Below are 15,841 nucleotides of genomic sequence, written 5' to 3' on the forward strand. Positions count from 1 at the left end.
CTTCTAGAGTTCTTTAAAGTGAACCTTAATGCACCAAGCTGTGATACCAGGCCTGTTATCAAACAGTAATGGATTTCTTTGCAGCATAGCTGTACAAGCTCTCAAAAACATCCTGAAACTTGGAGACAATGAATACCACCTGCTGGCAGCAATGAATGATGACCATGGTTGGGAGCTGATGGCAAATGCCCATGAAGAACACAAAGGCTTTGCTGCTCTTGGAAGGTAAGCTCCAGGATCGTGGATCCATTTCCCCCCCTTGTATATAAAGATGCTTATGAAGAAGAGGCTCCATCAGGGAGATGGAAGCGAAACTTATTTTGCAATTTCAAATGTATCCCTTTCAGAGCCATGAGGAATTGTTTCCCAGGTGAATTCCCCAGGACTGTAGTTCAAGACTTCCTTCCTTATCTCTATTTTGAGAACGAATCTTGCTGGACAGACTGTGTTGCATTTTTTGCAGAGGTAGGTTGTGCTAACTATGAAAAGTTCAGCTGCAGAGATCTTGGCCTGGTTAGAATGTTGGACTAGGATAGGGAAGACCTGAGTTTGAATCCCCATTCAACCATGAAACTCACTGGGTGACTCTGGGCCAGTCATGTATCTTTCCGCCTAACCTACCTCACAGGGTTGTTGTAAGGATAAACATAATCATGTACACCATTCTTAGCTCCTTGGAGGAAAAGCAGGTTATAAAGTAAAGAAAAAAATCATCATCATCATCATCATCATCATCATCATCATCATCATCATCTTTAATTCTGCTGAAGACAGAAGAGAGTAGAAATTCTGATAACTTCAGATCATGTTTTGGTATATGTGAAGTGTGGATGGAAATATACAGCAGAGACACTTTCTGTGTGGAAATTATATTTATTTCTTCTACAAGATGATAGCATAAAAGAGAAGCTCCCAAATCAGCTGATAATTGGGATCCCCACCGCACATTAAGGTCATCTGAGTAGGTTCATCTCCAGTTACCACCGGTATGTCTGGTAGCAACTCAGAGGCGGGCCTTTTCTGTAGCTGCTCCTGGGCTGTGGAACACACTCTCTGCAGAAATCCATAATCTGAATTCATTATTGGCCTTCAGAAGAGCCTGTTTGGCCTAGTCTTCCAGGGTTTTTAAATTGTTGTAAATGTTTTTAATCTGCTATAACCTGGTTTTCCAGGGTTTTTAAATGGTTGATTGTTTTAATTGTTAATTCCTTATTGTTTTATGGTGTTTTATAGTCTCTGTTTTAACTGTTAATTGATTTTAATTGTTTTGTTTTAATGTAAACCGCTCTGAACCATTTTTGGAAGGGCGGTATAGAAATCAGATAAATAAAATAAAATAATTCTTTTTCATGATAACTGAATGGCGATTGCAAATCTAGGATTTGTATATGAAATATAGGAAGCTTATATCAGGGGACAGTATGAATATAGGACAGCTCAGGGAATGATTGGAACTAATCTGGTGAATATGGGACCTGGAATTGGTTGAAACCTTGTCAGAAGCAAACTATTGTTAATATTCAAATAAGTTAGAAATCCTAATACAGCTGATTCCTATAGGCCAAACTCAGGACTATAAAATCCAGGAGGCTGAGTTGTAGATATCTGAAATCAGATCAGTCTGAACTGATTAAGGGTTGAATAATACAAGAAGAGTGTTAAATATTGTTAGTATCTGAGAAATAGCACAACAATATTTGGCATATTTCTTAGATGCTGAGACAGCATTTGACAATGCTGGGTGGTAATATTTAGTGAAAGTAAGAGATCAATTTGAAATTGGAGCACTAGTGACATGAATAATTAAGACATTTTTGTGCACAGGACTTCCTAGCTTGCTTCAAGCAGATTGTGCGCAGACTTGTGCTAATCTGGATTTTGGTCACAAGCATTCAATATTATTGAATTCCTCTGGTTGGATGCTCATGACATCTCTGATTTGGATAGTGATATTGTGTTTCTATATCACAATAAAGCAAGCATAATAATGAATGGCAATTCTCACAACTAATTACATTGTTCTATAGCAACAATGCAGTTAACTATACAGAACAATGATATTGTTCTATATCTAACATTTAACAGTGTGCATTAGATGTATCAGAGGAACTGACTGGATGAAAGCAAGTAATAAGGAAATAAAAATCACATGGTATGCAGATGATATAGTTGTAAGATATGAACATCCGATGACATTGTCCAATAAACTGTTGTAGATATTCAGGAATTGGCTCTAATGTGTGGATATAAATTGAGCAGGAACACATCAGAGGATTTTGAGTCTTCTCAAGGAAGATTCAGGAAATTGGAAACCATGGAAATTATGCAGAAGACATTATTCAGTGTAAATGAATATAATTCCAAAAGTTATCATAATTCTCTCCAGCAGTGAACTCTTGTGCTTGAGAACCAACACGTCTGGAGGTGAAATATGACCACTCAATATTAAGGCTGTGATATCTATATACTTGTGGAACTCCAGATGTGCAGAAAGATGGCCCTGTGAGATTCCAAGACTTGTATGAACTTCTAGGACCTATGGCATGCTCAGGACACTTGAGCCAGAGTGTCAGTATACCAGGAATGATGCAACATTGTGACATTAGATAATTCCCTGACACACTTTGGAGGGGGGGGGAATGGCAGATGACAGCAGCTATTAGTTAAGAAAGCCTCCAATGCTGCTGCTGCCTGCATAGGCATGATGGTAATTATAGTCATGGAAATAAATTAAAGGGCAGATACTTGCACTGACACCACCATCAGCAGCAAGCCCATGAGCCTTCAAGAAGAATGCTCCTGCTGACCCCCCCTTTTTTCTGCCTGACAATTTGTAATAGAAAATTGAGGGAGCACTTTCAGATCAGCAGTAATTTTTTATGGAGTGAGGACAGTGCTCAGCCTAAGTCCTCATGAGTAAAGGCTAAAGAACACAATGTCAGGTGATTTTAACACTAAAGATGAGACTGATGTTGTTGGAATGCTGTTGAATGTTGTTGGAATTTAAGGAGTCGCCTAAAAGAGCACATACCACTGAAAGAGCTTCCCACCTCCTTAGCAGTCGGGATCCTCTGCAATGCACATTCCAGCTACTGTTAGGTAGTGATGTTCCTGAGTTATGTAAGGCAAGGAGGGAGTTATGAGTTATGTAAGGCAACAACTCCCATTGCAATTTAGAAATAATGAACATTTTACAATCTTGCCAAAATAACATTGAATTTTTGCTCCACTCATAAATAGGTTTGGACTGTGTCAATACACTTAGAACATGGAAATAGTTAGAAAACATAGAAGCCGTGTGCGGAGGGATAGTTAAAACTTCACTTCACTACATAATAACAGGACAAGCCAGTAAATGGGGTGGAGGGAGGCACAACTCCCATGGATTAGTCCAAAATGAATTACATTGTTCACTTTAGGACACATGTACAAGAATGAGCAAACTTCCCCACGTTTACCACATGGGAAGCTGGTAGTCCGTATTCACCTTCATCCTCATACTATATGAATTAATCATGCTCCTTTTCTGAAGACAAGTGCCTCTTTGAATTGCAAGTAATTCTTTCACATTATTCTCTTTAGTTTGTGGGAAGCCCCCGTTTATCAAAAAGTGAGAAGTTGATGATGGAGGACGTGTACAATGCGATGAGGCTGTTTATTTATGATATAAATCCCACCATAAAGATGTATGGAATAAGAGGACTCAGCAATGCAATCCATACTGTGCCCAAGCAGGTAAGCCTGGTCTGGTGTTGATAAACTGGAAAACATCAGACCATGAACTAAAAGCCCCCAAGTATATTTAATGAAACTGTTCCAAATTTTCAGAAAAAAGAATACTACTTACCGACGTTGGGTCCTAGAAAAAATTGTTTCACCCAGGAATTATCTAGATATGTTGTTATTTGGGGGGGGGGGATATGTTGTTAAATATGGTTACCCACATTCAGTGCTTCAAGGGGTGGGGGAAGAAGGGTCTGTCCTAATAGAGCAGCAGGAGCCTAGCTGCATTGAAGCTTTGCTCCACAGCCCAGCACTGGCAGAGGGGGAGAAGGAGACTATTTTTTGCTTCTCCCCCCTCCCTACAGAAGCCCTTTTCACTGCCAGGAATGTGTCCGTGAGGGCTGGACATTCCTCAGAGTGAAATAGAGGAGCCAGCATGGTGTAGTGGTTAGAGTGCTGGGCTAGGACCGGGGAGACCCAAGTTCAAATCCCCATTCAGCCATGATACCAGCTGGGTGACGCTGGGCCAGTCACTTCTCTCTCAGCCTAACCTACTTCACAGGGTTGTTGTGAAAGCGAAACTTAAGTATGTAGTACACCACTCTGGGCTCCTTGGAGAAAAAGTGGGATATAATATGTGCTTTTGGAGGCGGGGAGAGGGAGGGAGGGAGGGAGGGAGGGAGATTGAATAAGCCTTCCATGCAACTAGGCTCTTGCTGGTCTGTGATGGCAGAGCCCTTCTTTTGCTCTCATAGCACTATGGAAGACATGAACCAGTATCAATATGCTATCAAGATGCAGGGGTTGGGAGGGGGAGGCTGCCCTCACCCTTTGGGGGAAAGTTTTATGACTGCTCTGTTTGTCCTGATCAGAGCATTTTATTTTTAATTTTTAAAAGAACTTTTATATCCTGCTCTTCCTCCACGGAGCTTAGAGTGGTATACATAGTTATCTTTATCCTCACAACAACCCTATGAGGAAGGTTAGACTGAGAGATACATCACTGGCCCAGAGTCACCCAGTGAGTTTCATTGTTGAATGGGGATACAAACTTGGGTCTTCCTGGTCCTAGTCTAACACTAACCACTACGCTATGCTGGCTTATTGATGTTGAGGGGCAACATAACAAAATGGGTTCCCTTTCTTCTCCACAGGTAAAAAAATACAAGGAGTACATCTTGAGAGTCTTCATGCGCTCTTTGTCAGATCCCTGCTATTCCGACATTAGGCGAGAGGCAATATCCGGGATATCAACAATCCTATCGTACGTCTCATCCATCCAAACCACCACCTCCATCCAGTTGGCTCTGGTGATCCAAACCTTTTTTGATGATGTAAGTAGCAAATGTCTCAAAAAAAGTACAGCTTAATGAAAACAGGGCCGTTCTACTACTACTTAAAATTGCACAGTCGCAGTTGTGTGATGCTATATCCATTCAACATGTGAACATGCACATTTGTGGTGGCAAATTTCAACAACCTCACATTCCCTACAAAAGTGCTTTGTGCCACTCAAAAATATATATGTCACTGAGAATTGCATAGCCCTCAGGGACATACATTAGGCCCTGGGTATTTAAGAGAGCGTCTTCTTCACTACGAGCCCCACCGCCCATTGAGGTCATCTGAGGAGGTCCGTCTCTAGTTACTGCCAACTCATTTGGTGGCTGCACAGAGGCGGGCCTTCTTGGTTGCTGCCCCAAGATTGTGGAAAGCGTTCCCTGATGAGATACGATCCTCCCCATCTCTGGCAATTTTAAAAAAACACCTGAAAACCCATCTTTTCACCCAAGCTTTCTCAGCTTCTTAATTTTTTCAGGTTTTAATCTCTGGTTTATTTTTAAATTGCTAAATTGTTTTAAGTGTTTTGTATATGTTTTTAACTTGTTTTATGCTATTGTTAACCACCCAGAGATGACAGTTTGGGGCGGTGTACAAATTTGATAAATAAATAATAAATAAATAATAAATAAATACATTTGGGTGACATAAAGGGCTTTCAGGGGAAAGGGAGCTGATTGCAATTCTCCCACACACAGACTAGCACTGTTGCAGTATTAGTCTGGACCTCTTTAGAAGCACTGGCGCTCTATTAGTGCTTCTTCCATTGCATCTGTGCATCATAAGTCAGGATGTCAGCCACTGGCTATAAATCTGTATGAGATAATATTCATAATATTATATAAACACATGCTTTTATTCTCTCCCAATTTTCTGTAGCTGCCATTTCCTCCAAAGATGTCTTGAATGATGCTCCCTTTTTGGTTGGGGGAGGAGGTAATGGCAGCCACCACCTGCTGGCTACTAGGTGGAGCTCTAGGTGGAGCAAAGAAATTGTTTTAGTTGAAGAAAGAAGGAAAAGATCCACCATAGCAGCCAGCAATAACACCTCCCTGAAACTTCCAAAGAATTGTACTTGCCATGAAATTGCCTGCCTCAGTTGTGGGCCACCGAATTTTGTCTTCCCAATTTTGAGTCAAAAGACTCAGCATTACAAAAAGAGGCATAATTTGGTAAAAGCGTGCAAATTCCTTCCTAGTTAGGCTCAGTTAGTTAATATACTGTAGGTGGAAGGGATGTTATTTAACCATGAGAACCATAGCTAGCAATGTTGCTGGTAGATATATATTAATAACCTGGAAGTAAGGACGATAAGTAACCAGTAAATCACACAGTTAGAAAACAAAACAAAACCTGTTGACATGCTCCAAAGTAAAGAGGGCAAACTCCTAAGTCAGAGGAGATGTATTGCTTTTCTGGAAAGCAAGACTACAGATTCACAGGAATGAACCCATTATACTCAAAGGAGGAGCCAGTTTGCTCTGATCACAAATTCATAGCAAGCAACCCATTAACTTCAGAGCAGGAGACAAGATGTTTGGGAGAGGGGAAAAAAATAAATGGCTTCTTGTTGTCAACCTTTATGTTGTTGTTTTTTTAAAAAAAAAATCAGGAGAATTCCTGCACACGACAGAGTGCCCTCGAAATCTTTGGTCAGCTAAGCCGATTCTTTTATTGGAGAAAAGCCACCTTCTCTCGGTTTGTTGAAAAGCATCTGGCACCACTTCTAATTCATTTGCATGATCCTGATCCTGATGTAGTAAAGGTAAGAAGAGAGTTTGGCAGGAGGGGTAATTCACGATGAGCTGATGCAAGCCATGCACAGCTTTGGCCAGCTGGCTGTTGTTGGGTGACAACTCTCATAATTCCCAGCCACTCTGGCCAATAGTTAGGGATGATGGGAGTTGTATTCCAACAATAGCTGGAGGGCTGAAGTGTTTGGCCCAGTATTAAACTAACGACTAACATGTGGAGTAAATAATTTTGGCATAAAAGGATGGATTTGGGGTGCCCAAACTATTCACTGAAAGCCCCCATAAAGTGTACTTTTTCTTTTCTTTTGCACCAATGTGCTCAGTTCTTGTTTATAGTCTGAACTGACTGCTGTTTTCAGTTTTAACACCAAAATAGCAGCCAGTTTGTGCTGTAAAAAGAGCTCCTATTGCCAGGTAAGGTGGAGTGATTAAGGGGGGTGATTAAGAGAGGGGGGCATGTGGGGACTTGTGTTTGAGAAGGGAACATATGGGGACAATGCTCCTGCATTGTAAAAAGACCTTTGCCTTTTAATCTCTCCCACCAATATTACAAGAAGAAGGGTACTTTTCATAGAGGGTACAATATTCATGCAAAGTGCCACACATTTCACCACAGTCCTATTATTCCACTTCCCCAAATGCACGGAATAGTCTGTTCTGTCAGAAGGCTGCAGAACAGTTTGAGATTTCCTTAGTTCTACAGATCAAAATGAATTTTCTTTTCTCAAGAGCTTGGCTCAGACAGGTGTCCTTTCTAGTGACTTCCCTTCCCAATCTCTTTCAGACAACCAAGGCTACACTTTGGAGATGTGCACGATTTATTCAGTACAAGCCTATACGCAATCTGATTTTGGATTTCTTGCTCAAGGAGGAACATACAGCTGAACATACAACCAGCTTTCTCAAGGAAGTATCCAGGTTACTGGTGCGTAACTTGAGAGATTCTAAATAACACAGTAGGTATCTGAAATAGTGAAGGGGAGATGAGGTCATAAACAAAGGCAAGTAACACATTGTCCTGTTTTATATTAGTGTGATGCTTCCCATTCTCCTAGTATCCAAGAGGATTGCTCTACTTGTCCGCTCTGCTCCAGATATTTCTAAATATTAGGATTCATTTATCTCCTTTGCAATGAGGAGAGCTGGTCTTGTGGTAGCAAGCATGACTTGTCTCCTTAGCTAAGCAGGGTCCACTCTGGTTGCATATGAATGGGACACTAGATATGTGAACACCCTCAGGGGATGGAGCCACTCTGGGAAGAGCAGAAGGTTCCAAGTTCCCTCCCTGGCTTCTCCAAGATAGGGCTGAGAGAGATTCCTGCCTGCAACCTTGGAGAAGCAGATGCCAGTGTAGACAACACTGAGCAAGAAGGACCAATGGTCTTACTCGGTATTTGGCAGCTTCCTATGTTCCTAAAGTAATGATAACAGATGCTTCACAGAGTGACCATCAGGCTTAGTACATACAGTAAATGCTTCTGTATCACTCTGGTATAGGAATGAAGAACACTGAATTTGCCCCTTACGGTCATCAGATGTTCTCAACCAGTTATTTGTTGGCAATAACTGAGTCCCCTGAGTGTTGGCAAATAAGTCCCCTGAGTGTAGCACCAAAGACTTGGTCTAGAGCCATTCTGAACTGTCTGCACAGACCCTTCTCCAGGTGACTCTGCTTTAGAGGTGAGACAGTTGGAAATAGAAAGAGAGCTTTTTCTGTGGTGGCACCCAGCTTATGAGACACCTTCTCAGACAGGATTTGCCTGTTCCAACTGCATTTCATTTTAGGCAGCAATTGAAACCATTCCTAGTTCTGGACTCAATTCTCCCTCATGGGAGTAACCATAGAAATGAGGCTTTGAGAGACCAAGCAATCAAAGCTGCCACCTTGACCAGACATTCTTACGTTAGAGAATGCATAGAAATGTTCAGAATTAGCAAAGGTGATTGATTTTTCTTCACTTGCATGTTTCCATTTATAACTTACCTGTTATTCTATATTGCAGAAAATAGTTATTTTTGAAGGGACTCTCATGTTGATTATTAGTAGGATACAAGCCAGCTAATGGCACAGTGGGGAAATGACTTGACTAGCAAGCCAGAGGTTGCCGGTTCAAATTCCCCCTGGTATGTTTCTAATACTATGGGAAACTCCTATATTGGGCAGCAATTATATAGGAAGATGCTGAAAGGCATCATATCATACTGCACGAAAGGAGACAATGGTAAACCCCTCTTGTATTCTACCAAGGGCTCTGTGGTCGCCAGGAGTCAACACTGACTTGATAGCACACTTTACATATATTTTTGCCTTTGAATAATCTGCAATTTCCTACCTTCACATGAGAAATGGGATGGCTATTTGATTATCCATTGCAAATATGTCAGCAGAACCACTTAGAATCCACAGAACTGAAGTAGTAGACTAAGCATCTTGGGCTTCAGCAGGTTTTTTCCACAGTCTACCAAGAATGCCTAATTATAAACAATAGATTTTGGTGATGGCAGTTAATGATAGTTCATCCCAGCCAATTCATTTACACTTGGTGCTGCTCTGAACAGAATGAATTTGTTCATGTATGAGATTCTGGTTTATTTCACAAGACAGCTTTTTATCCCATATACCAGGGTAGTGAGGGTTAGGCAATCTTGGCTCTCCAACTATGGTTAAACCACAACTTCCATAATCACCAGCCACCATGTATTGTGGCTCAAAATGATGGGGGTTGAAGTTCAACAACAGTGAGAGAGCCAAGGTGGCCCAATTCTGTCATAAGCAGTGCATTGCAAAATTCCATAAGTTCAAAGTAGATTAACCTCTAACTCCTAACCATGATGTGTGTGTTTCTCTTTTAGGTCCAGGATCGCCCAGGAAAGCTCAGCAGGGCATCAGCAACCCGGGCTGCAACAGCATGTCACCTGATTGGTATGAAATGTGTTTGAGCTTTTTACTCCATCCATGTAGGTTTATTCAGACAGTATACAATAACACTCTTAATAACCTCATCATGGAAGTTCCTTAAGCTCTTAAAGTGCAGTACAATCCTATTGGTTCTTCCTTTCCTTAAAGACTGGACCAAAGGGCCTGGTGGTCAGCCCCTAAGGCAATTTATTGTTGTAAACTGCCTAGAGACTTTGGTAGTGGGGGGTATACAAATATGTGAAATAAATACATAAAATCTGCTCCCTGACATCTCTGAGTCTTCAATGACACTGGATAAATGTCTCGTGTTGGTTTTAGGTCACCTTGCACAGCTAGATCAACAGGAAGAAAAGAAAAATCCGTAAGTGATTGCCATCCATAAGCATGTAAGTCTTTATCGTATATATTTATTTTGACTAATTTCCTTTTACTGAAGAGGTGAAGATGTGCTATCCTGGGCAATTTTTCCACAGCAACTAGGCACAAAAGAAGTACAAGAATGGAGGAGCAAAAAGAAGTTATGATAAGAACTAATCTGCATTACCATCTTCACAAGTTAGCCCACTTCCACCTCAAACATTCATGCATCTGCCATCTTGAATTGGGGTGGGTCACATCATCACAAACTACACGATTGAGGTGTCCCTATGTGTCGCTAGAACTGTACTAAATTTGTTCAAAATTGGATCCCACTTGTGCCTCAAACATTTACATGTCTACCATGTGAGGTACCATCCACTGGGGTGGATGACATCATCACAACCTATGCTGTTGAGGTGTCCATATGTGTCCCTACAGGTGTTCCAAATTTGGTTTAAAATGGTTAGGTGGTTCACAAGTTAACTCACTTACACCTCAAACATTTATGCATCCGCCATCTTGAATTGGGATGGATGAGTTCAAAAGCTATGCCATTGAGGTGTCCCTATGTGTTCCTACCATTTTATCAAATTTGGATTAAATCAGTCCAGGCACTGTAAAGTTGATAGGGAAACACACTCACACATGCATACATGCACACACAGCTGGGTGATCTCATAAGTTTACTTCCCTTAAGTAAATAAGTTACTTTTATTTATGGAAAGTAGGCTAAACATGCTTGCATACCATGACTGGAGTATGGTGTGGAAAGCAAGAGGTCAGAGCAGCTTCTCATAAGGGTCCAATTTAGCTCACCCCATGTTACCTCCAAAGATGATGCATTGCAACGTGGCAAGCATGCTGCTTCTCAGCTGGCCAGTCACATCATACAAAGGGCTGGCTTCACTTCAGAACACATGACAACCTGCCCTTGTCCAAGGTCTGTGGCCTCCAGTTGTCCTCAGCGGTCAGTATCCAGAAGAACACTGTGCTTGCATGAGAAGAACACAGTTGCATGCTCCTTTTCTTTTATTTAGGTTGTGCCAGTAGCATAGGGAGGCTGGCGGTGGCCTGTGTGCAACTGCTGTGGCCCCTGGCCCCGCCCCCTATGTCTGATGTCAGGTGCAGGGGCCAGGCTAGCCACGCCCCCACATCTGACATCAGATGCGGAGGATGTGGTCCCCCTCCCAAACGGTGCTGCATTGAGTACCCAGAATGTTGGGGGCAATATGCTAAATCATTGTAAACCGCTTAGAGAGCTCCGTCTATAGAGCGGTATATAAATGTAAGTGCTATTGCTATTGCTATTGGGCAGCGTGGGCCGGAGCGACTCTCCCTGCCTTAAAGGCAGGGAGAGCCATTCCGGCCATGCTGCCAATGTAGCGCCGGCCGATCTCTCTCCTAAACGGGGCTGCGCAGTTCTCCTAAATGGGAGGGAGATCGATCGGCCCAACCAGGAGCAGGTCTCCTTGCCTTGAAAGTGCGTAGGGTCGTTTGGGACCCAAATAAGTGCACAGCCCCATTTGGGATCGCAATAACGCCTCCTGCATCTGACATCAGACGCTGAGGGCGTGTCTGGGGCTGCACTCGTGGTCCCTGATTGGTGGCAGCCCGAGTTCTTTGAACCTATTCACCCAATGATGGCTCCATCCCTGGGCGGCTCACTGTTATCATAATCAATCAATTGAATTGATAGGTCTAGCTAGTTACAACCTTATCTGATAGGCCGAAATCCACTTATAAAGAAAGTTGCAAAACTGCATGAAGTTGTGGGGATGTTTGAATGTTCCCTGAAAGAGGTTTCACAGCACAAGGCATGCCATCTTGTTGCACCTGTGCAGATTTGCATAGTGCAACCCTAGCCTGCAACACAAACTCCTGACTTGGCACATCTGGCTAGCACAGTATTCTTACACGAGCACAATATGTTTGAAAAAGCACAGAGTTCATCTGAATGTCAGCTAGCAGAAATAGGGATCTGGGCAAGAGTGGGCTACATTAGGGGTTCCCAGCCTGCAATACTCCCAGTGTTGCTGGACTACAACTCCCATCATCCCCAGCCACAATCACTTGTAGCCATGGATAATAGGAGTTGCCTACTTCACAGGGTTGTTGTGAGGAGAAATGTAACTATGTTCTCTGCTCTGGGCTCCTTGGAGGAAGAGGAATATAAATAAACAAACAAAGAAACATCTGGAGTACCACAGGTTGGGAACCCCTGAGCAACAGGAAGCTGTAATGAAGATACATTAAGGGCCTCATTTAAAGTGGCCAGGGGGAGAGACTGGCCTGGGTCCTTATCAGAAGATCACCTGATTATGGAGGCAGAAGAGTGGCCTATTCCCACAGCAAATATGTGCATCATTTTTCAGTGCTTATCCTTTTGATATACCTGCTAATGCATCATCACATACCTGCTGATGTTATCTCAGCTAACTGGGCAAAGAGACACTTTTTTAAATGTTGGCTTTCTTATATTTAATGGGGGAAGATCAGCAGCCCCTGTGCAACGCAGCACAGCATACTTCCAGTGGCACTGTGTGAGCACTGTAAGATATTCCCCTCAGGGGATGGAGCCAATCTGGGAAGAGCAGGTTGTTCCAAGTTCCCTCCCTGGCATCTCCAAGATAGGGCTGAGAGAGATTCCTTTATGCAACCTTGCAGAAGCTGCTGCCAGTCTGTGTAGACAATACTGAGCTAGATGGATCTATATCCTGACTCAGTATATGGCAGCTTCCTATGTTCCTATGTTTGTGTTTGGCTACCACACACTCTTTTAAGAAATGTGTGAGAGAGTCCTGCCTGCAACCTTGGAGAAGCCGCTGCCAGTCTGTGAAGACAATACTGAGCTAGATAGACCAATTGTCTGACTCAGTATATGGCAGCTTCCTATGTCACTGGTGTCTCCATTGTCAATGGTGTCTCTATTGTGTTTCTGTTTAGACTGCGAGCCCTTTGGGGACAGGGCTCCCTATTTTCTTATTCCTTTTGCTGTGTAAGGAAGAGACAGGGGGAAAAAGATTGGACATCTTTTGCCTTTTAGGAGCTCTGAGGCAGGACAACCTTTAGCAAGTATTTTCCCCCATGGCCACAATACACCAATGGGAAAAGCTGCCTTTGGTGACTTTCTTCTTCACAAGGGTCGACAGGACGGCTAGCTTTTGGAGAAATCTGCATCCACGGAAGCCTTGCTTCTTCTGGAAATGTTTCCCTATCCTCAAACAAATCTCAGATTGTCACATCACTGTGTCACCTTCCACTTAGTTCATATCCACATTTGTGGAGGAAATTATGTTGTTTGTTTATGCACCATTCAGTCACAGTTTAGCAGTACATTAATCAATGTAAGGCCCATTCAGTCTTTTTTCTTGTGAGGAATATCCTAACGTTGACTATGTATTTTACATTTCCCAGCATTCCTTGCTTTGCTTTTCAAAATCCTGAGTGTACAGAGTGTGTGGGCCAAGGCTGATGTTCATGTTAGAGCAAACATTCTTCTTGAATCGTTTAATATTTGAGAAATAAAGAAGAAGAAGAAAAATTAAAAGGCCGTTCTGTTTTATGTACTTTTCCTGTCCTTTCTTTTTTGTTTTCTTCCTTGTTATTTTCCTATTTGCTCTTCCCATTGGGCACCTGGGAAATGTAGTCTCCAGGAAATAGGATACATGTACAAACAGCAATAGAATTAAGCCACTCATGTAGTAGCGAGCATTAATTCTCCTCTTTGCTTAGCAGGGTTTGCCTTGGTTTGCAGATGGATGGGTGACCACATGTGAGTGCTATCTGCTATAAGCTATTCCCATAGGGGATGGGGCGGTAGCTTAGTGGTAGAGCATCTGCTTTGCATGCAGAAGGTCCTAGATTCAACCCCTGGCCTCTCCAGGAAGGCTGCGGAAAACTCCTGCCTCAGACTTGCAGAGTGGTTGCCAGTGTATACAATACTGAGCTAGATGGCTCATGCCTGACTTGTTATAAGGCAAGTTCCTATACTGCTTTGCTCCTAGAAACTTACACCTAATTGGATACAAGTCCTTGAAGAACGTGGTTATTTCCATGGCTCTTTGCAATAGTGCATAAACCTAGTATGCAGAAAAGTGTAATACAATGAGGTTGTTCTCCTGTGCAGGGGAAACTGGGCTAAGGACAGAGGCGTAACTAGGGAAAACGGCGCCCGGGGCAAGCACTGAAATTGCGGGGGGCCCCCCACCGCGTCTCCCCCGCCACCGCCCCCCCAGCATACATCTGACTGACACACATGTGTTTTTTCCTCACAAGCAACAACCCTGTGGAGTTGGCTTGTATCTCAAACAACAGAATTATGATGCAATGATGATACACACCACATTATACTTAGGTTTTTCCTCACAAGCAACAACCCTGTGGAGTTGGCCTGTATCTCAAACAACAGAATTATGATGCAATGATGATACACACTACATCAAGGTTGACTCAGCCTTCCATCCTTCCGAGGTCGGTAAAATGAGTACCCAGAACGTTGGGGGCAATATGCTAATCATTGTAAACCACTTAGAGAGCTTCGGCTATAGAGCAGTATATAAATGTAAGTGCTATTGCTATTGCTATTATACTTAGGTTTTTCCTCACAAGCAACAACCCTGTGGAGTTGGCCTGTATCTCAAACAACAGAATTATGATGCAATGATGATACACACCACATTATACTTAGGTTTTTCCTCACAAGCAACAACCCTGTGGAGTTGGCCTGTAACTCAAACAACAGAATTATGATGCAATGATTGATGATACACACCACATTATAATTTGGTTTTTCCTCACAAGCAAGAGAATAACTCCAAAGGTCCTGGCATATAACCCCCTCCCCCATTTTTCTTGCCAAACTTTGTGTCTTTAGCAGGATACCACAGGCACTTGTTAAAGCTAACACTGCAGGTTTTTCTGAGATGGAGCTGTTATAGGAGCACTTCAGCGTAAACTGAGATCACAAGGCAAGCTTTCACAGTGCAAAAACGAGCATGCCAGCAAGCAGAACTCATGGTAAAACTCTCTTGAAACACCTTGTAACAATGCACAGTCAGCTATGTTACACTGCTTGAGTCAACTCACACTGCTGTACTACCCAGGCTGTGGGAATTGACTCTCAGTTCCATATACATGCATGCATTTAAGATTGAGTGCCAAAGAATCTTTATGATTGTTTTTCTTTCTTTTGGGGCGGAGAGAGGAGCGTATAATGCAAACATTAATACCTGTTAGGCACCTGAGAACCATAGTTGGGCAGCTAAATAAAAGCCTGATTCTTTAATATGTTTTTCCCCCACATGTGGCTTCTGTAGTTTTTGCAACTCATTCAATTTCTCACCCTGACACTTGGTCTGCTGCTTCCACCCGCCCGCCGCCGAATCCTTTCTTCCGTGCAGGTGTCCATGTGTGTCCTCATCGTCCTGCCTGCGCCTGCTGCAGTGCAGCCCCAGCACCAGCAACCTCCGCGACGGCGACCGCGCCACCACGTGCAGGCAAACAGAGGAGGACGGACGCACCGCACGCATGCGCAGCGCAACTCGGCACACCGGCCGAGTCGTGCATGCGTGCGTCACTGACTAGAGACCCTCTGGCTGGCAAGTCACTAGAGGGCCTCTTTCTGGCTGTTCCAGACTAAGCGAGCGACGGAGCGAGTGAGCCTCAGCCAAGGGCAGGCGCAGTGAGCAGCATGAAAGGTGCCCGCCACCAAGCCAGGCCACTGACTGGCCGCAAGCAAAGCAAT

General features: G+C 43.1%; 1 protein-coding gene across 1 annotated transcript; it reads left to right on the forward strand.

Annotated features, from left to right (window-relative positions):
- The first annotated feature begins 351 nt into the window (after positions 1-351).
- Positions 352-13,274, forward strand: MRO (maestro). Its single transcript, XM_053253412.1, has 8 exons — positions 352-465; positions 3,583-3,735; positions 4,878-5,057; positions 6,677-6,829; positions 7,603-7,743; positions 9,672-9,741; positions 10,057-10,124; positions 13,142-13,274. Exons 1-7 carry the CDS (start codon positions 352-354, stop codon positions 10,101-10,103), a joined length of 858 nt encoding a protein of 285 aa, XP_053109387.1. The 3' UTR covers positions 10,104-10,124; positions 13,142-13,274.
- The last annotated feature ends 2,567 nt before the right edge of the window (positions 13,275-15,841 follow it).

Source organism: Hemicordylus capensis, chromosome 5 (assembly GCF_027244095.1).
Source record: "Hemicordylus capensis ecotype Gifberg chromosome 5, rHemCap1.1.pri, whole genome shotgun sequence".
NCBI classification, from domain to species: domain Eukaryota; kingdom Metazoa; phylum Chordata; class Lepidosauria; order Squamata; family Cordylidae; genus Hemicordylus; species Hemicordylus capensis.

Bases quoted from the DNA above. Each gene is read 5' to 3' on its own strand.
- MRO (XM_053253412.1), top strand. From the start codon at position 352: ATGAGGAATTGTTTCCCAGGTGAATTCCCCAGGACTGTAGTTCAAGAC. The intron at 7,744-9,671 runs GTGCGTAACTTG...TTTCTCTTTTAG, and splicing joins AGGAAGTATCCAGGTTACTG to GTCCAGGATCGCCCAGGAAA. The intron at 9,742-10,056 runs GTATGAAATGTG...TGTTGGTTTTAG, and splicing joins AACAGCATGTCACCTGATTG to GTCACCTTGCACAGCTAGAT.